This window comes from Pseudophryne corroboree, chromosome 4 (genome assembly GCF_028390025.1).
Source record: "Pseudophryne corroboree isolate aPseCor3 chromosome 4, aPseCor3.hap2, whole genome shotgun sequence".
Classification (NCBI taxonomy): Eukaryota; Metazoa; Chordata; class Amphibia; order Anura; family Myobatrachidae; genus Pseudophryne; species Pseudophryne corroboree.
Window position 1 is genome coordinate 337,986,331 of NC_086447.1, and position 23,929 is coordinate 338,010,259.

Sequence of the window (23,929 nt, forward strand, 5' to 3'; positions counted from 1 at the left end):
TGTGTAGCCACCACAGGAGCGAAATTCTGGCTTTGGTTGACAGGATTATCCTCAGATTCATGTGTAGATGGGAACCGGACCACTTGTCCAACATGTCCCACTGGAATACTCTGGCATGGAATCGGCCAAACTGTATGGCCGCGTAGGCCGCTAACATCTTTCCCAACAGCCGAATGCATTGATAAATCGACACTCTTGTTGGTTTCAGGACTTGTTTGACCATTCTCTGGATTTCCAGAGCCTTTTCTACTGGAAGAAATACCCTCTGTACTTCCGTGTCCAGTATCATCCCCAGAAAGGACAATCTTGTCGTCGGTTCCAACTGTGACTTTGGAAAATTTATGATCCAACCGTGATGTTGAAGTATTGTCAGGGAGAGTGCAATATTTTGCACCAGCTTTTCTCTGGATCTCGCTTTTAACAGGAGGAGATCGTCCAGGTATGGTATTATATTGACTCCTTTCTGTCGAAGGAGGACCATCATCTCTGCCATTACCTTGGTGAACACCCTCGGAGCTGTGGAAAGTCCAAACGGCAATGTCTGAAATTGGTAATGACAATCCTGCACTGCGAATCTCAGATAAGCTTGATGCGGAGGATAAATGGGAACATGTAAGTAGGCATCTTTTATGTCCACTGACACCATGAATTCCCCCTGCTCCAGACTGGAAATCACTGGCCTCAGAGATCCATCTTGAACTTGAACCTTTGCAGGTAGAGATTCAGATTTTTCAGGTTTAGGATTGGTCTGACCGTGCCGTCCGGCTTCGGAACTACAAATAGGCTTGAATAAAACCCTTCTCCTTGTTGTGACAAGGGAACCAGGACAATTACTTGATCCTGACACAATTTTTGTATTGCTGCTGCTACTACTTCCCTGTCTGGAAGAGAAGCTGATAAGGCCGATTTGAAAAATCGGCCTGGGGGAACGTCTTGAAACTCTAGTTTTTACCTGTGGGATACAATTTGTAATATCCACGGGTCCAGGCCAGATTGAACCCAGACCTGACTGAAAAGTCCCTCAAGGGAGCCCCAGCGTAATGCTGCAGATTTGGTAGAAGCAGGGGTTGATTTCTGCTCCTGTGATCCCGGAGACGCTGCAGACTTTTTTCCTTTTCCCCTTCCTCTACCCGCAAAGAAAGGGGAGCCTTTACCCTTTTTGTATTTATTGGGCCGAAAGGACTGCATCTGAGAGTGATGTGTCTTTTTTGCCGGCGCAGGAGCATACGGCAAGAATGTCGACTTACCTGCGGTAGCCGCAGAGACTAAAGCATCCAGCCCATCACCAAACAGGACCCTCACCTTTATACAGGAGAGCCTCCATATTTCTCTTGGAATCTGCGTCAGCATTCCATTGGCGAATCCACAACGCCCTCCTTGCTGAAATAGCCATGGTAGCAGCTTTTGATCCCAAAAGCCCAATATCTTTCATGGCCTCTAGCATATATGCAGCAGCATCTTTGATATGCCCCAACGTTAGCTGAATCTCGTCTTTATCTATTGTGTCAATCTCTGATAACAAGTTTTCTGACCATATTTCAATAGCACTACTAACCCACGCGCAGGCAATGGTAGGTCTGAGTAGTGTCCCATTGGCCACATAAATAGATTTTAACGTAGTCTCTAACTTGCGGCCTGCTGGCTCCTTTAGGGAAACCTGCCAGGTGCAGGGAGAATCACCTTTTTCATTAAACGTGACAGGGCACTGTCTAAAACGGGGGGGGGGGGGGGGGGGTGACTCCCACCTTTTTCTGTCCTCTGCTGGGAAAGGATAAGCTACCTGAATTCTTTTGGGAATCTGAAATTTCTATTCAGGGTTTACCCAGACTCCCTCAAAGAGAGTGTTCAGCTCATGAGATGGAGGAAAAGTTACGATAATTCTCTTTTCCTTATAAAAGTAAGCCTTCTGCTGAGGTAAAGGAAGGGCTTCTGTTAATTCTAAGACCTGCTTTGTAGCAACAATCATGTACTGAATGTTTTTCGCTAATTTTGGATCTATTCCTCTGGAATCACTCGTGTCGACACAAGAATCAGAGTCCGTGTCGGTATCAGTATGTACTATTTGTGCAAATGGTCTTTTATGTGACCCAGAGGGGTCCCCTGTGGATGAATAAGCAGAACTATTAAAAATCACATTTTCGACTGATTTTCTCCACGTTTCTGCATGAGACTCAGACTTATCCAATCTCTTACTGATATGATTCACACTATCACGTAATTCTTTCACCCATTCAGGCTCGTGGTGTGCCAGAAGCGCCACCACATTGCAACTCTGTGTCCCTAAAATGGCTCCCTCAGGGGAAGAGCTCACTGCCTCATGTCAGCGTCCGGAGTCTTACCAGTACGCTGGGGCCGCGGGGCTGGCTTCCTTGGCGATGTGAGGGCAGCGGCGGAGGTGGGCTGCTGCGCCGGATCCGTGGGCAGCAGTAGCGGCGGTGAGGGGGTCCGCTCGTGGCGGCGGGATGCCGCTACAGCGGATCGCTCTTGCTGAGCCATTGCTAGGAGACCAGGGGCAGTGAGCATTGTGGCTTTGCAAAAAGGTCTGCATTACTGGGCGCCGCCATGTTGGAGAACAAGTTTTAAGCATAGTTCCTGTTTCCTGTTTCTTCCAGTCAATCCAGGGGAAGCTCTCCCTATAAAAGGGGGCTGGTTTAGGACAGGGATGCCAGTGCTTCAAGTTACAATCCTGTTGTAGGTGCTTTAGCCTGTGCTCCCAGGATTCCTGCTGTATTCTGGTTCCTCCTGATCCTGCTTGGTCGGTTCTCTGTGGCTGCTGCAGCCCTGCCGTTTCTAGCCTGCTACTGCCTGTGGAAGCACCCCTGGGAAACCCGGTCCAGTAATACTCTTTGGGCACAGTCGGTCCCGGGTCTTCTGCCTAGTCTTTCAAGCCACACTCCACAGATCTCCTTCACCAGCCACGCCTCTGTACCACCGACCACAGCCTGCAGATTATTATCTTCAGCCTCGTTTTCCAAACCACAGTCCACAGTCCTGGTCTCAAGCCACGTCTTCAACCACCATCCACAGTTCCACAGTTCATCTTCTACAGTCTCGTCTTACAAATCACAGTCTACAGTTCTTCGCCTCCAGCCATGTCTTTAACCATCGTGCCCCAGCCTCGGTTCTCTACCTCAGCCCTGTACATAATAAATACTTTCCATTGACTCTCAAACCCCGCCTACATTCTTCATTGCTCCGTTTCCCATGCGAAGGAACTATATCCAGCCCCCTCATCTGGTTCATTCACAGCCTGCTACCTCCTCGGGCAAATCTCAGCTGCTGGATCCTCAAACTCTGCTAGACGTGACAGTAAGCACTGGCCTAATGGATTCGACGGGTGATCAGGCCTCAGGAGGGGATTCAACTGCAGATATCTGGTCTCGCTTAAGTAAGCAGGAGGCCACACAATCTCAAATCGTGCAGTTCATGCAGAGTATGTCTGAATGTCTCGATTCTCTCTGTGTTGCCATGACGGCCTCTCAAGTATCTACAGCTGCTCCCACATTAGCACCTCTGGTCCCGCTTCCTCCTGTACCAGTACCACTTCCACGGTTGCATTTGCCACCTCCCAGTAAATTCGATGGGAATCCAAAACAATGCCGCGGGATTCTTAACCAGTGCGAAATCCAGTTCGAACTACAGTCGGCCAACTTCCCATCAGCACGAACCAAAGTAGCCTATATAATTTCTTTACTTACCGGGCAAGCGTTGGAATGGGCTTCACCTTTGTGGGAGAGGATGGATCCCACCTTATCTAACTATCCAGAATTCGTGGCCACCTTCCGAAAAATCTTCGACGAACCGGGAAGGACTTCAGCCACCTCATTGGAGATCCTGCGTCTGCGTCAGGGCACGCGTATGGTCAGTCAGTATGTGATCCAGTTTCGCACCCTTGCCTCAGAACTGAACTGGAACGAGGAGGGTCTCATTGCAGCTTTCTGGAGCGGTCTCTCTGAAAAGATCAAAGATGACCTCGCAACTCAGGACGTAAATAATACGTTGGATAAACTAATTTCTTTATGCATTAAGTTAGACCTGAGGTACAGAGAACGCTATATGGAGAGGTTGCGGTCAGATCGCCATAAGCCTAGAGTTGTTCTTCCACCAACACCATCATCACCAACTGCGGAAGAACCCATGCAGATTAATCGCTCCCACCTCTCTAATGAAGAACGTAAGAGACGGCGACAAGGGAACCTCTGCCTGTATTGTGGTGCATCTGATCACTTTGTTAAAACTTGCAATCTACGTCCGGGAAACGCCCGCTCCTAGTTTGTGCTGGAGAGGTCAAGCTAGGAGAATTCTCAGAATTACATACCAAGAAAGAGTCTGTCTTGTTAACCCAATTGGAGCTCCCTTCTTCTTTTCTTCTCATCCCTGCACTACTCAACTCCGGAGCCGCCAAAAGCTTAATTACGTCAGCTCTGGTCAGACAATCTGGAATACAAATGGTTCCTTTGGATCGTACCATTTCTGTTACCGCAGTGGATGGAAGTTATATCCCTGAGGGTATTATATCCTTTTCGTACTATTCCTCTCAAGATGAAGGTCGGAGTTCTCCATTCAGAAGAAATCTCTTTCCTTGTAATTCCTAAAGCCTCTCATGAACTAATCCTGGGGTTTCCATGGTTAATCAGACACAATCCCCACATAGATTGGCAAACTATGGATGTTCTCTCTTGGGGACGAGACTGTTTTCAGAAGTGTTTACCTTCAGTTAGACCTCTTTGTTCTTCCAGCCCTTCCAGCCTTCCTGTGGAGTACCAAGATTTTCAAGATGTTTTCAGTAAGCATGGGGCGGACACCTTGCCTCCGCATTGTACTTGGGATTGTACCATTGAGCTAGTACCCGGTAAGACTCCTCCCCGAGGTCGAATTTACCCTCTCTCACTTCCCGAGACACAGGCCATGTAGAAGTATATCCGGGAGAACTTGGAGAAAGGGTTCATCAGGTCTTCTACATCTCCGGCCAGAGCAGGGTTTTTCTTCGTCAAAAAGAAGGATGGGGGTTTGCGGCACTGTATTGACTATAGAGGTCTCAATGACATAACAGTTAAGAACAGATATCCGTTACCTCTGATTCCAGAACTGTTCGACCATGTTAAAGGAGCTACTGTATTTACTAAGTTGGACTTACGGGTGGCCTACAATCTTATACGTATTTGCCCAGGGGATGAATGGAAGACGGCATTTAATACCCGCGATGGCCATCACGATTACCTGGTAATGCCTTTTGGCCTATGTAATGCCCTGCCGTCTTTCAAGAGTTCATTAACGAAATCTTCAGAGATCTTCTCTATGACTGCTTGGTAGTGTATCTGGATGACATCCTCATTTTTTCTAAGGATCTGAAGACCCATCGGGAACAAGTCAAAGAAGTGTTAACTCATTTACGAAGGAATCAGTTATTCTGTAAGTTAGAGAAGTGCACCTTTGAAGTACCCTCAATTCCATTCCTCGGTTACATTCTTTCAGGGCAGAAGTTACAAATGGACCCCACTAAAGTCCAGGCGATTCAGGATTTGGCACTTCCAGCTACCCTTAAAGAAATTCAACGTTTCCTGTGGTTTGCTAACTTCTACCGAAGATTCATTCAAAATTATTCTTCTGTCATAGCTCCTATAACCGCATTAACTAGGAAGGGAGCCGATCCTGCCAAGTGGTCTCCGGAGGCTTTGGAAGCTTTTTCATCTTTAAAGGAGGCCTTCACGACTGCTCCAGTTCTTCGACAACCCGATCTCAGCCGTCCGTTCTTGGTGGAGGTTGATGCCTCTACTGTAGGAGTAGGAGCAGTATTATCCCAGCTTTTCGAGGACAAGAAGGTCCATCCTTGTGCGTTTTTCTCGCGAAGATTCTCCCCCGCTGAACAGAATTACGCTATTGGGGTACAGGAATTACTGGTTATTAAGTTAGCCTTTGAGGAGTGGAGGTATTTGTTGGAGGGAGCTCAGCATCCAATTTCAGTGACCACGGATCACAAGAACCTCCTGTATCTACAGTCAGCCCGATGTCTGAACCCATGCCAAGCAAGATGGGCACTTTTCTTTACCCATTTTAATTTTAAACTCAGTTACCGACCAGGTTCCCTCAACAAAAAGGCAGATACATTATCTCGCTCCCTAAGTTCAGAAGAACCCTCTAACCGTTCAAAAGAGCAATTTATCCTGGAATCCACCTCTTTTTCTGCAACTAATACCTCTCCACTTCCTCCTCCAGGGAGGATCTTCGTTGCACCAAATCTTTGCAAAAAACTTCTTACATGGGCTCACTCCTCCTCCTTCATGGGCCATGCGGGTAGTTATAAGACACTTAAATTCATTCAACGCTCCTACTGGTGGCCTCATCTCAGGACTGACGTACAGGAATTCGTAGCTGCCTGTCCAAAATGTGCCCAGCATAAAAGTCCCAAAGGTCCACCAGCCGGGTTACTCCATCCTTTGCCGGTACCACTAAGACCATGGACGCATATTTCTATGGACTTTATTACAGATTTACCTACGTCTGGTGGGCGGAACACCGAATGGGTCATAGTTGACCGATTCTCTAAAATGGCACACTTTGTTCCTCTGGCTAATCTTCCATCTGCATCCCAGTTGGCAAAATTGTTTATAGCAGAGATCTTTCGACTCCATGGTCTACCACAGGAAATCGTGTCTGATAGAGGTCCTTAATTTGTGGCCAAGTTTTGGAGATCCCTATGTTCTGCTCTTGGCGTGAAATTAAACTTCTCCTCAGGATATCATCCCCAAACAGATGGTCAAACAGAGAGAGTGAACCAGAATCTGGAGACTTTTCTGCGTTTATTCATGTCCTCCTCACAGGACGACTGGCTGGACTTCCTCCCATTCGCAGAATTTGCCCATAACAATCTTTATCACTCTACCACAAAATCTTCTCCATTCTTCATTAATTATGGTTACCATCCAAGAGTTCCTGACTCCCAACTTCTGCCTACGCTCGAAGTTCCTGCCGCAGAGTCAACACTTGGACAATTTACTGAAGCCTGGAAACAAGTTCACAAGACTTTGCTCACGACATCCAAGAGATATAAGACCTATGCAGATCTGAAATGACAAGCTGTACCAAGCCTTAAGGTAGGAGATCGGGTTTGGATTTCCACACGTAACCTAAGATTAAAGGTTCCTACAAAGAAGTTTGCTCCCAGATTTATTGGGCCTTACCCAATCGAAAAAGTGTTGAATCCTGTGGCTTACAAAGCGAAATTACCTCCGGAGTTAAGAATTCCTAATGCATTTCATATTTCTCTCTTAAAACCATTGGTACTTAATCGGTTCAGAGCCGCTGTGCCTAAATCACCCAAGATCCAATCAGCACATGGAGATGAATTTGAGATTCACAAGATCCTCGATTCTCGCAGACGTTATGGTCGCATCCAGTACCTTGCTGATTGGAAGGGGTATGGGCCAGAGGAGAGATCTTGGGTAGATGCAGTGGATGTCCATGCTCCAAGACTTCTTCAGACATTTCATGCCAAGTTTCCAACTAAACCTCATAGTTGTCCAGAGTCCACCCGCAAAGGGGGGGCACTGTCAGCGTCCGGAGTCTTACCGGTACGCTGGCGCCGCGGGGCTGGCTTCCTTGGCGATGTGAGGGCAGCGGCAGAGGTGGGCTGCTGCGCCAAATCCATGGGCAGCAGTAGCGGCGGTGAGGGGGTCGGCTCGTGGCGGCGGGACACCGCTACAGTTGGTCGCTCTTGCTGAGCCATTGCTAGGAGACCAGGGGCAGTGAGCATTGTGGCTTTGCAAAAAGGTCTGCATTACTGGGCGCCGCCATGTTGGAGACCAAGTTTTAAGCATAGATCCTGTTTCCTGTTTCTTCCAGCCAATCCAGGGGAAGCTCTCCCTATAAAAGGGGGCTGGTTTAGGACAGGGATGCCAGTGCTTCAAGTTACAACCCTGTTGTAGGTGCTTTAGCCTGTGCTCCCAGGATTCCTGCTGTATTCTGGTTCCTCCTGAACCTGCTTGGTCAGTTCTCTGTTGCTGCTGCAGCCCTGCCGTTTCTAGCCTGCTACTGCCTGTGGAAGCGCCCCTGGGAAACCCGGTCCAGTAAGACTCTTTGGGCACAGTCGGCTCCGGGTCTTCTGCCTCCTCTTTCAAGCCACACTCGACAGATCTCCTTCACCGGCCACGCCTCTGTACCACCGACCACAGCCTGCAGATTATTATCTTCAGCCTCGTTCTCCAAACCACAGTCCACAGTCCTGGTCTCAAGCCACGTCTTCAACCACCATCCACAGTTCCACAGTTCATCTTCTACAGTCTTGTCTTACAAATCACAGTCCACAGTTCTTCGCCTCCAGCCACGTCTTTTACCATCGTGCCCCAGCCTCGGTTCTCTACCTCAGCCCTGTACATAATAAATACTTTCCATTGACTCTCAAACCCCGTCTACATTCTTCATTGCTCCGTGTCCCATGCAAAGGAACTATGTCCAGCCCCCTCATCTGGTTCATTCACAGCCTGCTACCTCCTCGGGCAAATCTCAGCTGCCGGACCCTCAAACTCTGCTAGACGTGACACCTCAGACATGTCACACACGTGCACAAACACACAACAGACTCCCCGGGCTAATAGGGGACAGATCCACAGTAAAATCTGTCAGAAGGATTTGCCAGTTCACAACTCAGCACCAATAAAAAAAATCCCTGTGTAACTAAAAAGTCCACAGAGACCTGTAGCACTTTTATAATGTCAAATTATAAAAATACAGCACCAAATGCACTATGCCCACCCTTAATTACATCCTGATACTTGGTTCAGCAGTGGAGGACGACCAGCATTTCTTCTCCTGTCAGCCTGTGTGGAGAAAATGGCACTGAGCAGTGTGCTTGCTGACTGAGGAGGAAGCCCCGCCCCCGTAATGGCGCGTTTCTCCTCAGCAGTTTTAACACTATTTTTTTATACTGGCGGGGGCTAGGACTGTGCCTCAGCATCTTATGTCCCCTCTTAGCCAGTTTTGAATAGGTTTCATGCTGCCCAGGGTGCACCCCCCCCCCCCCCGCGCCCTGCACCCTGCTGTGCCTGTGTAATGGGTAGCATGGCACGCAGCGTTCCCGCCCGCTGCATGGTATCTTTCAGCCCATCAAGATGACTGAAGATGCTCTCTTCTGTACACTCACCTGTCTTCTGACTTCTGCCTCTGTAAGGGGGGAGACGGCGTGCTGTGGGAGTGAGCGCATAGCCGCAGCTAGTGTTCAGTACCCTTCAGGAGCTAATGGTGTCCTGTCAGCAAGAAGCAGAGCCATGAAACTATTCAGGAAGTTGGTACCTACTCCTTCCCCCTAAGTCCCACGAAGTAGGGAGACTGTTGCCAGCAGCCTCCCTGAAAATAAAAACCTAACATAAAGTCTTTTTAGTGAAACTCAGTAGAGCTCCACTAGAATGCGACCAGTCTGTCTGGGCACATTTTCTAAACTGAGGTCTGGAGGAGGGGCATAGAGGGAGGAGCCAGTTCACACTCTGAAAAAGTCTTAAAGTGCCCATGGCACCCGCGGAACCGTCTATACCCCATGGTACTGAAGTGGACCCCAGAATCCTCTAGTACGTATGAGAAATCAACCACTTTCCTTGAATTGTGGGCAGGTGCATTATGGTGATGGAGAAGAGCACCACAAGCGCAAGTTCTTGGACAGCACCTAAAAATGGCTTCCAGCACTTGCTCAATCATTGGTTGGCATACCAGTCAGCTGCACAGCTGCGCTAAGCTATTCATGGAGTATCAAGTGGATGGATCCTGATGAGATGCCAATCTCCTTTTCTAAATGGGCCACGGTCATCCTGTCATCTACCTCAACTATGGCATGCACAGCAGCAACGTTGTCCTCGTTATGGCAGACACAGGTCGGTTGCAATCCTCCTTATCTTAAAGGGACCATCTCCCATGCCATATTTCTGCAAACCACACAAACACAGTGGGTATGGGACGGTGCTTCCTTCCCAAAAGCAGCTTGTAGTTGGTCGGTACTCTCCAGCTCTCATAAACTACTCTTGTAGTCATAGAAGATCATGGCACTCCATAATGAGTTTGTGAAGGAAGTGAACATGATTCTTCGGTGAGCAGTACTGCTTATGTACAGTACTGTTCTGTGTCTTTACATTTCACAAGAACTTTAGTCAGATATGACAGTTCACAACCAACCAGACAGTCAGATTGTGTCTACTCTACCTATGCACTGCACATCCGGAAACTTACTGCACCCCCCTCATATACAGCAGTTTAAATGTTTTTGTACAGCTGCATACATTTTTACATGTTCCGGGCAAAGTGAACATCTCATATGCTGACAGAGGGTTACTAAGAAATGAAGTGGTATCATACCACCATGGGAAGTCTGTGGTCAGCTCATGCTCCTTGCTATGAATGGCCACATCAGATTAGTGTCACACCATTGTAAGCTGGACAGTTCCACCAATAGTAACTGTAAAAGTTGCCTAGGGCATTATAGCAGGAAGACTAATGCAGGGGTTGATTTTCTTATTTCTTCTATTTGTGTTAATAACACATTGTAAACTTTTGCTCAAAATTAAATGTTAAGGAACTTGTAATGTCCAAGTCAGGTAAGTAATCTATATTTTAACAGGTATACATTCAGGATCCCGAGATACTGACAGCCAAGATCCTGAAGGTAAGTATAAACGGTACAGTTAGGATTTGGTTGCTGGGGGGTGTTAGTTATAGACGCTACCCGGGGAGGTTAGGGTTAGACTATAGGAGAGGTTAGAGTTAGGCCGTGGGGAGGGGGGGGGGAGGGTTAGGCGTTACTGAGGGGGGGGGGTTAGGTTTAGGCACTAATGGGGAGGGTTAGGGTTAGTCTGCGGACAGGAGGGTTAAGGTTAGGTACTAAAGGGGAGGTTAGGGTTAGGCTGTGGTAAGGGAGTCTTAGGGGGTTGAGAGGGTAGAATACTTACCTCACACCTGTCGGGATCATGAACATCAGGATGCCAGAGTTGGTATTGTGACCGCTGGCATCCCATCCGCCGGGATCACATACCGATTCCATCTTAAAATCGAAATTTGTTTTGTTCATCGCGTACCAACATCAATATTCAAAATATTGACTAATACAATGTTCTGCTAAGCATCCCAGACCTTTATTATATCTAATATTACTATACAAATGTGGGTGTTTTCAGTTTTTGTGGTCTCTTTACTAAGCCTTGGATGGAGATAAATTGGACAGAGATAAAGTACCAGCTAATCAGCTCCTAACTGTCATGTTACAGGTTGGGTTTGAAAAATGGCAGTTAGGAGCTGGTTGGTTGGGACCATGGGGTCTTTTTCCTAAACCCTGGATGGAGATACAATGGCTGGAGATAAAGTACCAGCCAACCAGCTCCTAACTGTCATTTTTCAAACCCAGCCTGTGACATGGCAGTTAGACACTGATTGGCTGGTACTTTATCTCCGTCCACTTTATCTCCATCCAAGGCTTAGTAAATAGACCCCTATATTTGTTGTTACATATATTTATAAATGTAACTCCATTAAGAAAGATTAGGGAACACAGAGAAGGATTAGCTTTGCTGAATACATACTTTTAGGCTCATTTATTAATGAGTGATACATTTCACTGTGAGTGATACATTGCACCAGCCAATCAGCTCCTAACTGTTATTTATCTGTCTGTAACATGGCAGTTAGGAGCTGATTGGCTAGTGCAATTTATCACTCAAAGTGAAATGTATCACTCATTGATAAATGAGCCTATTTATGTATTGCATGTACAATTTGCACTGACTCGTTTGTATGCACAGGAACACTTACCTCATTCTTTGTGAAGACAATCGCTGTATAGATAACTCCAATAATAGAAATACCCACGAGTCCCGTGAGGAACCTAATGGCATCTCTGTGCAGCTTCACATCGACTGGCTTGTTATATAGAATGGATCTCATTAGATCTCCCTTTGCTGTATTAAATCCTAATTAAAGATGTATTATGTTATTGACATCTGTTATTCACACCACTAGATTATGCTAAATAATCACTTCGCAATAATACAAATGTTGCATTCCTTTTAAAATCTAATGACTAAATAATTATAGACAGTGTATCATAAATCAGAATTAGTTGCTTTGAGACAATGAAGCTGTGTTGTATTGTGTAACAGCAGTAACAGCAGTAGTGGCATACTAGTTATTAATTATGTGCAATAATTAGTCCTCTTCACTGGATGTTGTTTTGTGACACAAAGTTGACTGTAATAATACAGTGTGACTTGTGTAGTATATGTAGTATTTGTAAATAGGTCTCTTTAAGTGTTTCACTCTTCCTGCGACTAATTGTTAGAATAGGAAAACTCACCAGTTTGTAGGACAACAGCTTTCACAAGATCTTGACCACTTCCCTTGGTCTGGATGACCTCAGTTCCACAAAAGAGAATATGTTTCTTGTAATCATCACCGCTGTGTGTTATCCATGGGATGCAGTTGTTTATATTAGGTAGTGTAGCCTTTGTCACTGGAATGCTTTCTCCTTAAATTTGAAAAATTATATTAGTAAATGGAGAGAAAAGTAGTTCACTAGGTAAATATTAGACTCTATAGGCCTCATTCAGTTTGAATATGTGTAAAGATGTAACTGCATGTTTGTTTTTTAAGCATTGAGATTTCAAAGGTTCCTGTGATCAGAATTAGTGATGTGCACCGGAAATTTTTCGGGTTTTGTGTTTGGGATTCGGTTCCGCGGCCGTGTTTTGGATTCGGACGCGTTTTGGCAAAACCTCCCTGAAAATTTTTTGTCGGATTCGGGTGTGTTTTGGATTCGGGTGTTTTTTTACAAAAAAACCCTCAAAAACAGCTTAAATCATAGAATTTGGGGGTCATCTTGATCCCATATTATTATTAACTTCAATAACCATAATTTCCACTCATTTTCAGTCTATTCTGAACACCTCACACCTCACAATATTATTTTTAGTCTTAAAATTTGCACCGAGGTCGCTGGATGGCTAAGCTAAGCGACACAAGTGGCCGACACAAACACCTGGCCCATCTAGGAGTGGCACTGCAGTGTCAGGCAGGATGGCACTTCAAAAAAATAGTCCCCAAACATCACATGATGCAAAGAAAAAAGAGACGCACCAAGGTCGCTGTGTGACTAAGCTAAGCGACACAAGTGGCCGACACAAACACCTGGCCCATCTAGGAGTGGCACTGCAGTGTCAGACAGGATGGCACTTAAAAAAATAGTCCCCAAACAGCACATGATGCAAAGAAAAATGAAAGAAAAAAGAGGTGCAAGATGGAATTGTCCTTGGGCCCTCCCACCCACCCTTATGTTGTATAAACAGGACATGCACACTTTAACGAACCCATCATTTCAGCGACAGGGTCTGCCACACGACTGTGACTGAAATGACTGGTTGGTTTGGGCCCTCACCAAAAAAGAAGCAATCAATCTCTCCTTGCACAAACTGGCTCTACAGAGGCAAGATGTCCACCTCATCATCATCCTCCGATTCCTCACCCCTTTCACTGTGTACATCCCCCTCCTCACAGATTATTAATTCGTCCCCACTGGAATCCACCATCTCAGATCCCTGTGTACTTTCTGGAGGCAATTGCTGCTGGTGAATGTCTCCACGGAGGAATTGATTATAATTAATTTTGTTGAACATCATCTTCTCCACATTTTCTGGAAGTAACCTCGTACGCCGATTGCTGACAAGGTGAGTGGCTGCACTAAACACTCTTTCGGAGTACACACTGGAGGGAGGGCAACTTAGGTAGAATAAAGCCAGTTTGTGCAAGGGCCTCCAAATTGCCTCTTTATCCTGCCAGTATATGTACGGACTGTCTGACGTGCCTACTTGGATGCGGTCACTCATATAATCCTCCACCATTCTTTTAATGGTGAGAGAATCATATGCAGTGACAGTAGACGACATGTCAGTAATCGTTGTCAGGTCCTTCAGTCCGGACCAGATGTCAGCATCAGCAGTCGCTCCAGACTGCCCTGCATCACCGCCAGGGGGTGGGCTCGGAATTCTTAGCCTTTTCCTCGCACCCCCAGTTGCGGGAGAATGTGAAGGAGGAGCTGTTGACTTCACGTGTGGCAAGTTCAAAAGGTTGCAGAACCTTGCACAACGTTGAAATCATTCTCCACTGCGCTTGAGTCAGGTGCATTCCCCCTCCTTTGCCTATGTCGTGGGCAGATGTATAGGCTTGAATGGCCTTTTGCTGCTCCTCCATCCTCTGAAGCATATAGAGGGTTGAATTCTACCTCGTTACCACCTCTTGCCTCAGATGATGGCAGTGCAGGTTCAGGACTGTTTGCTGGTGCTCCAGTCTTCGGCACGCGGTGGCTGAATGCCGAAAGTGGCCCGCAATTCTTCGGGCCACCGACAGCATCTCTTGCACGCCCCTGTCGTTTTTTAAATAATTCTGCACCACCAAATTCAATGTATGTGCAAAACATGGGACGTGCTGGAATTTGCCCAGATGTAATGCACACACAATATTGGTGGCGCTGTCCGATGTCACAAATCCCCAGGAGAGTCCAATTGGGGTAAGCCATTCTGCGATGATGTTCCTCAGTTTCCGTAAGAGGTTGTCAGCTGTGTGCCTCTTATGGAAAGCGGTGATACAAAGCGTAGCCTGCCTAGGAACGAGTTGGCGTTTGCGAGATGCTGCTACTGGTGCCGCCGCTGCTGTTCTTGCTGCGGGAAGCAATACATCTACCCAGTGGGCTGTCACAGTCATGTAGTCCCGAGTCTGCCCTGCTCCACTTGTCCACATGTCCGTGGTTAAGTGGACATTGGGTACAACTGCATTTTTTAGGACACTGGTGACTCTTTTTCTGAGGTCTGTGTACATTTTCGGTATCGCCTGCCTAGAGAAATGGAACCTAGATGGTATTTGGTACCGGGGACATAGTACCTCAATCAAGTCTCTAGTTGCCTGTGAATTAACGGTGGATACCGGACACACGTTTCTCACCACCCAGCCTGACAAGACCTGAGTTATCCGCTTTGCAGCAGGATGACTGCTGTGATATTTCATCTTCCTCGCAAAGGACTGTTGGACAGTCAATTGCTTACTGGAAGTAGTACAAGTGGTCTTCCGACTTCCCCTCTGGGATGACGATCGACTCCCAGCAGCAACAACAGCAGCGCCAGCAGCAGTAGGCGTAACACTCAAGGATGCATCGGAGGTATCCCAGGCAGGAGAGGACTCGTCATACTTGCCAGTGACATGGCCTGCAGGACTATTGGCTTTCCTGTGTAAGGTGGAAATTGACAAAGAGGGAGTTGGTGGTGTGGTTTGCAGGAGCTTGGTTACAAGAGGAAGGGATTTAGTGGTCAGTGGACTGCTTCCGCTGTCATCCAAAGTTTTTTAACTTGTCACTGACTTCTGATGAATGCGGTCCCGGTGACGTATAAGGGAGGATGTTCCTAGGTGGTTAACGTCCTTACCCCTACTTATTACAGCTTGACAAAGGCAACACACGGCTTGACACCTGTTGTCCGCATTTGTGTTGAAATAATTCCACACCGAAGAGGTGATTTTTTTGTATTTTGACCAGGCATGTCAATGGCCATATTCGTCCCACGGACAACAGGTGTCTCCCCGGGTGCCTGACTTAAACAAACCACCTCACCATCAGAATCCTCCTTGTCAATTTCCTCCCCAGCGCCAGCAACACCCATATCCTCATCCTGGTGTACTTCAACAGTGACATCTTCAATTTGACTATCAGGAATTGGACTGCGGGTGCTCCTTCCAGCACTTGCAGGGGGCGTGCAAATTGTGGAAGGCGCAAGCTCTTCCCGTCCAGTGTTGGGAAGGTCAGGCATCGCAACCGACACAATTGGACTCTCCTTGGGGATTTGTGATTTAGAAGAACGCACAGTTCTTTGCTGTGCTTTTGCCAGCTTAAGTCTTTTCATTTTTCTAGCGAGAGGATGAGTGCTTCCATCCTCATGTGAATCTGAACCACTAGCCATGAACATAGGCCAGGGCCTCAGCCGTTCCTTGCCACTCCGTGTCTTAAATGGCATATTGGCAAGTTTACGCTTCTCATCAGACGCTTTCAATTTTGAATTTTGGGTAATTTTACTGAACTTTTGTTTTTTGGATTTTACATGCTCTCTACTATGACATTGGGCATCGGCCTTGGCAGACGACGTTGATGGCTTTTCATCGTCTTGGCTATGACTAGTGGCAGCAGCTTCAGCACGAGGTGGAAGTGGATCTTGATCTTTCCCTATTTTAACCTCCACATTTTTGTTCTCCATTTTTTAATGTGTGGAATTATATGCTAGTATCAATAGCAATGGCCTAGTACTATATATACTGCGCACAACTGAAATGCACCACAGGTATGGATGTATAGTATACTTGACGACACAGAGGTAGGTAAAGCAGTGGCATTCCGTACCGTACTGCTATATATACTGGTGGTCACTGTCAGCAAACTGCAAAACTAAAATGCACCACAGGTATAGAATCTAGATGGATAGTATACTTGATGACACAGAGGTAGGTAGAGCAGTGGCCTTCCGTACCGTACTGCTATATATACTGGTGGTCACTGTCAGCAAAACTCTGCACTGTACTCCTCCTATATAATACTGCTGGTCCCCAGTCCCCACAATAAAGCAGTGTGAGCACAGATATATGCAGCACACTGAGCACAGATATGGAGTGTTTTTCAGGCAGACAACGTATACTGGTGGTCACTGGTCAGCAAAACTCTGCACTGTACTCCTCCTATATAATATACTGGTGGTCCCCAGTCCCCACAATAAAGCAGTGTGAGCACAGATATATGCAGCACACTGAGCACAGATATGGAGTGTTTTTCAGGCAGACAATGTATACTGGTGGTCACTGTCAGCAAAACTCTGCACTGTACTCCTCCTATATAATACTGCTGGTCCCCAGTCCCCACAATTAAGCAGTGTGAGCACAGATATATGCAGCACACTGAGCACAGATATGGAGTGTTTTTCAGGCAGACAACGTATACTGGTGGTCACTGTCAGCAAAACTCTGCACTGTACTCCTCCTATATAATACAGCTGCTCCCCAGTCCCCACAATTAAGCAATAAGCACAAATATATGCATCAACATTAATAAACGGAGAGGACGCCAGCCACGTCCTCTCCTAACATTTCCAATGCACGAGTGAAAATGGCGGCGATGCGCGGCTGCTTATATAGAATCCGAATCTCGCGAGAATCCGACAGCGGGATGATGACGTTCAGGCGCGCTCGGGTTAACCGAGCCATACGGGAGAATCCGAGTATGCCTCAGACCCGTGTAAAATGGGTGAAGTTCGGGTGGGTTCGGTTTCCGAGGAACCGAACCTGCTCATCACTAGAATTCATTTTAATGACCAATGACAATTTCAAGTGCAAATATTAGGGCTTTCCTGTTTCAAGTCTTGAAGGCCACTAAAAAGTCACACCATTTCCCAATGTGTTCACTGTGGGCCTATTCACTAGAAAAGTCCATAATTGATAGACTATAACTATGGTTAAGTGGTTAACAGCCATACTACAATGCAAGTTGTAAATAATAATGCAAGTTTCCCCCTCTAACCACAAGGTCAATTGGGGCTGACCCTTGTGATTTTACCAATTTAGCCGAGCGTCTCCATTCATTCCTGTGGGCAAACAGTGGGAGGCTGTGCCATGGGAGAGTACAGCCAATCAGGAAGCTGTTGCTATGGCAGCAGCTCTTAATTGACTGGCGGGTCCCCTCTAGTGACAGTCAAGTAGAGTGTACACATTCACGTAGTAGAAGTGGTTGTGTAAATATACACTTTTACTAGTCCGTTCTGATCCGGGTTTGTTTCGGTTTGTTATTTATAACCCCGTGGATGCTTACATGAAATGAAAAGGACCAATCTACATTGGAAATAGATGAGTATAGTATTTATTTATTTTTTACAGATGGATTCTACATGGACATTTATTTATTTGTTATTTATTACCAGTTATTTATATAGTGCACACATATTCTGCAGTGCTGTATAGAGAATATTTGCCCATTCACATCAGTCCCTGCCCCAGTGGAGCTTACAATCTATATTCCCTATCACATGTACACAAAGACACATTCATGCTAGGGTTAATTTTTGTTGAGAGCCAATTAACCTACCAGTATATTTTTTGGATTGTGGGAGGAAACCGGAATACCCGGAGGAAACCCACGCAAGTACGGGGAGAATATACAAACTCCACACAGTTAGGGCCATGGTGGGAATAGAACCCATGACCTCAGTGCTGTGAGGCAGTAATGATAACTGTTACACCATCTGTACTGCCCCCCATGAACATGGGAACAAAGGGTCTCTGTGGGAATGTAGGTACAGTATGTATATGTAAGTGTGAGTGTGCATTTATGTTTTATTAAAGTTTTACTATGTACGGTGTGTATGTCCTGTGTTTATTGCAATATTTCCTTTACTGTGTAACTACAGATACCATCAAAGTCCTTTACTGCCCCTCATGCTGGTACTTGTGGTTCTCCAAGTACCAACATGCAGGGGAGGCTTGCTGGGACCTATATTTCCACTGTAAAAGTCAATATTTTATTCTCATCTTACACTTAATAGCTATCAGCCCGGCACCCACTGCTCTCCTCCCCCCCATATTGTTGGAACCAGGACCGGTCCAAGAGCCGGGTGCTGGTTCTTAGAAAACTGTGGACCCCTACACAAATTTTTCCCAGTATTTTAAGAACCAGGACTGCCTCAAAGAGCCCAGGGCTGGTCATGCTTAGGATGGGGGACCCCACCCAATTTCTGTTCTGATTTTTAGCTGTTTCAAAACTTCACACAATGAAGCCCTGCACGGATCTCATTGATCTAGTCAGGCTTCATTGTGTCATGTTTAGTAGTGTTTTACTAAACACCCCGTCAAACACTGCTCTGCATTACAACTCACGTTGACATAAGAAAGCTGGAATGATAGAAGCACGGGAGCTTAGTAAATTAATTAGTTTAGTTTTTTTTTCTCAAAAAGTTGCAATCAAAAACGGTCAATGTCAGCCGAGATTGATCTTGGCTAAAATCATAAAAAACATAAATCTTAGTAAATTTACGCCTTGTGAGGGACCTAATAAATATGTTATTTGTTAAGGAAACAATCCCTTAAAAATCTTTAAAAGGAAAAACAGAATATCTTAATAATTAAACAATTAATATACATTCAGAAAGAAATAGGCAATGACTAAAGAGACTAATATATCAGGGGAGAATTGGAACAATTTCCCATTCTACCGATGCCTGGGTAAGGGGAACAGGGAAATCCAACATGTTGGAAATCACATATTCTCTGATTCCGACCAACAAATGGTCAGGTTGGAGAGTCAGGGATTTTTAACATGCTGGATTTTGACGATTCTCAGATGCATCGCCGATTATCAACATCTACTGATTGGTGGACAGGAGCAAAGTCGGGGAATCAGGGAATTTCCCAGATGATGTATGGCAACATTACTATGTTATAATATGATAATTGTTTAATTGTTTATAAAACTAGGCAATAAAAATACCTGTTAACATTGCTTCATTCACAGTGCATCCTCCGCTAAGTAAAATAGCATCACATGGCAAAAAAAGTTTTGTTCCACCAATAACAATCACATCACCGGGAACCAGGGACTGAGACTTTACTTCTTCAAGGTCTGTATAAAATGGGAATTACACAGATTAATTTACATTACTGATTAATAAACAACTGAATCAACTTTATGGAAATCTCTGGTAATGGAAAAGTATATTTGCTAGCAGTGTGTAATAATTGACAGCATTGCTTTTTTGTTGTAGTATTCAGGGGTACATAGCACCTTTTTTTGCCCAAATTTTAATTCTTATAACTAGTTCCAGAAACATGAGTCAACATGAGTAAATCAGTGAAATCATTTTTAAAAAATTATAAAATAAGAGTCTTAACACTTGCTGTAACCATACTGTTGAAGCTCCTCTAAACTGTGTATCAACCTGCAACTTTAGGTGAGTTCCTATACCTCTTTTCTGTGTACAGCACCCTAATAACTGATTGGGATAATACTTAGCCTAATACTTGCTCTGGAAGATTAAGTACACAGTGATGAAAATCACATCGCATATGGGCCCTCATTCCGAATTGTTTGCTCGCTAGCTGCTTTTAGCAACATTGCAAACGCTAGGCTGCCGCCCTCTGGGAGTGTATCTTAGCAGAATAGCGAACGAAAGATTAGCAGAACTGCTACTAAATAATTCCCTGCAGTTTCTGAGTAGCTCCAGACCTACTCCTAGACTGTGATCACCTCAGTCCGTTTAGTTCCTGGTTTGATGTCACAAACACGCCCTGTGTTCTGCCAGCCGCTCCCCCGTTTCTCCAGCCACTCCTGCATTTTTACCTGGTATGCCTGCGTTTCTTAGCACTCTCCCTGAAAACGGACAGTTTCCGCCCAGAAACATCCACTTCCTGTCAATCACACTACGATCACTCGAGCGATGAAAAAACGCCGCTCGAACTTGTGTAAATCTACAAAGTTTTGTGTGAAAGTACTTAGCGCATTCGCACTGCGTACCATGCGCATGCACATTTTTGCCATTTTTTCACTTGATCGCTGCACTGCGAAAATCGGCAGCGAGCGAAAACATTTGCAGAGAGAGTTAGATTTGGGTGGGTTATTTTGTTTCTGTGCAGGGTAAATACTGGCTGCTTTATTTTTACACTGCAATTTAGATTTCAGTTTGAATACACCCACCCAAATCTAACTCTCTCTGCACATGTTATATCTGCCCCTCCAGCAGTGCACATGGTTTTGCCCAGTGGCGGAACTAGCGAGCGGTTGGCCCAGGTGCGACAAAATGCTTTGCCCCCCCCCCACATCCCATCCAAGTCCACCCCCTCACCCCTGGAGAGGATCTGGTGAGGGGGACCTGCTCAGGGCCAGAGAAATGGATACCTAGCAACAGTGCCGTAACTAGACATTTTAGCACTGTGTGCAAGAAACGGCATCAGAGCCCCACCCCTGCATGCAAAACAGGGGCAGTGCGCACCGTAGGCGCGCGCAAAAATACATAGTGGCGTGGCTTCGTGGGGAAGGGGTGTGGCCACAAAATAATACCAATTCATAAAACTGTGCACAGTAGTCTCCATTCTTCAAATTACGCCACACAGTAGCACCACTACACCAGGTAGAGACCCTTTTACACCTTACAGCGGACAGATTCCTCTTTTTACACATTACGGCAGACAGCGTCCCCTTTTTACACATTACGGCAGACAGCGTCCCCCTTTTTACACATTACGGCAGACAGCGTCCCCCTTTTTACACATTAAGGCAGACAGCGTCCCCTTTTTACACATAACGGCAGACAGCGTCCCCTTTTTACACATAACGGCAGACAGCGTGCCCTTGTTACACATAGCGGCAGACAGCGTACACTTTTTACACATAACAGCAGACAGCGTGCCCTTGTTAAACATAGCGGCAGACAGCGTACACTTTTTACACATAACGGCAGACAGCGTCCCCCTTTTTACACATTACGGCAGACAGCGTGCACTTTTTACACATAACGGCAGACAGCGTCCCCTTTTTACACCTTACGGCAGACAGCATGCCCTTGTTACACATTACGGCAGACAGCGTCCCCCTTTTTACACATTACGGCAGGCAGATTCCCCCGTTTTTACACATAGCGGCAGGCAGTCCCCCATTTTTACACATTGCGGCAGGCAGATTCCCCATTTTTAAACATTGCGGCAGGCAGTCCCCCGTTTTTACACATTGCGGCAGGCAGTCCCCCATTTTTACACATTGCGGCAGGCAGATTCCCCATTTTTACACATTGCGGCAGGCAGATTCCCCCTTTTTACACATTGCGGCAGGCAGTCCCCCATTTTTACACATTGCGGCAGGCAGATTCCCCATTTTTACACATTGCGGCAGGCAGATTCCCCCTTTTTACACATTGCGGCAGGCAGTCCCCCATTTTGACACATTGCGGCAGGCAGATTCCCCATTTTTACACATTGCGGCAGGCAGATTCCCCCTTTTTACACATAGCGGTAGGCAGTGCCCCATTTTTACACATAGCGGCAGGCAGTCCCAACAAAGAAAGAAAGAAAGAAAGAGACAGAAAGAAAGAGACAGAAAGAAAGAAGAATTATACTTACCCTCTCCGCTGGCTCAGGCTCCTCGGTGCAGCGTCAGACGATTCCCGGGCTGGAGAGAAAGAGGAGAAGGGAGGTGGAGGAGGGAGCCGCAGCAGCGCTGTGTTATTGGTGGAGGCGCTGCTGCCCCTCTGCTTCACTATAGGCTGTTCTCGGAAGACAGCCTATAGTGAAGCAGAGGGGCGGCAGCAGCAGCGCCTCCACCAGTAGTAAAGCGCTGCTGCGGCTCCCTCCTTCACCTCCCTCCTCCTCCTTCTCCCCCGTACCGCTGCGCTCCTCTCTCCGGGCGGCTGTGTGCTGCGGGCAGCGGTTGCCCGCAGCACACAGCGTCATGTAATGAGTCAGTTTGACTCATTACATGCTTTGGGCCCCTGGACAGAGGCGGGCCCCAGTGCAACACACTGGTTGCACTGGCGGTAGTTCCGCCTCTGGTTTTGCCCAACTGCTAACAAATTTGCTGCTGCGATCAACTCAGAATTAGGCCCATGGTTCAATGGTTTCAGAGTTTATCTCAATTAAACAAACAGAGGTTCCTGTTTCTAAGATGTATAGATAAACCAACGCAAATATGAGTCTGTGTCTCTATTTTGTCGGAGATGATAAAAAGGAAAACTGCACCAAGAAAATAAAATATATTAAACAGAAGAAGGAACAAAACTGAATAGATAAAACAAAGGGGGTAATTCTCAAAAATTAGAAAGTGGGCAGTGTAATGTATATAGACTTTCATGTGGTGAAGGTCTTCCCATGCAGTGGCGCATGCCAGGAGGGGTTTCTGAGTACCCAGAAACACCCCTCTGACAAACGGCAAGAGCGGAAAGTGCGCTGAGGGAAATAATAAGATTTTAAACCTACCGGTAAATCTTTTTCTCGTGGTCCGTAGAGGATGCTGGGGACTCTGTAAGGACCATGGGGGATAGACGGGCTCCGCAGGAGACATGGGCACTTTAAGAAAGACTTTGACTCTGGGTGTGCACTGGCTCCTCCCTCTATGCCCCTCCTCCAGACCTCAGTTAGAGAAACTGTGCCCAGAGGAGATGGACAGTACGAGGAAAGGATTTTTGTTAATCCAAGGGCCAGATTCATACCAGCCACACCAATCACACCGTATAACTTGATATACTATCTAGTTAACAGTATGAAAAACAACTTATCATCGGACCAATACCGAGGAAACTAAAACATAACCCTTACGTAAGCAATAACTTTATACAAGTCTTGCAGAAGTAGTCCGCACTTGGGACGGGCGCCCAGCATCCTCTATGGACTACGAGAAAAAGATTTACCGGTAGGTTTAAAATCATATTTTCTCTAACGTCCTAGAGGAAGCTGGGGACTCCGTAAGGACCATGGGGATTGTACCAAAGCTCCCAAACGGGCGGGAGAGTGCGGATGACTCTGCAGCACCGATTGAGCAAACAGGAGGTCCTCCTCAGCCAGGGTATCAAACTTATAGAACTTTGCAAAGGTGTTTGACCCCGACCAAGCAGCAGCTCGGCACAGCTGTAGTGCCGAGACCCCATGGGCAGCCACCCAAGAAGAGCCCACTTTCCTAGTGGAATGGGCCTGACTGATTTAGGCAACGGCAAACCAGCCGTAGAATGCGCTTACTGAATCATGTTACAGATCCAGCGAGCAATAGCCTGCTTAGAAGCAGGAGCGCCAACTTTGTTGGCCGCATACAGGACAAATAGTGCCTCTGTTTTCCTAACTCGAGCCGTTCTGGCTACATAAGTTTTTAAGGCCCTGACTACATCAAGGGACTTGGAATCCTCCAAGTCAC

The 23,929-nt window shown here is 46.4% G+C and overlaps 1 protein-coding gene across 1 annotated transcript in view; it reads right to left on the bottom strand.

Annotated features, from left to right (window-relative positions):
* The window catches only part of LOC134911399 (probable cation-transporting ATPase 13A4), a 61,790-nt gene that overhangs the window by 24,120 nt on the left and 13,741 nt on the right, over positions 1 to 23,929 (bottom strand). Inside the window, exons 2-4 of the mRNA XM_063919632.1 lie at positions 19,529 to 19,660; positions 12,326 to 12,496; positions 11,785 to 11,942 (exon numbers count right to left, since the gene is read on the bottom strand). Of these exons, the coding sequence (XP_063775702.1) occupies positions 11,785 to 11,942; positions 12,326 to 12,496; positions 19,529 to 19,660 (461 nt within the window). The remainder of the gene's footprint in view (positions 1 to 11,784; positions 11,943 to 12,325; positions 12,497 to 19,528; positions 19,661 to 23,929) is intronic.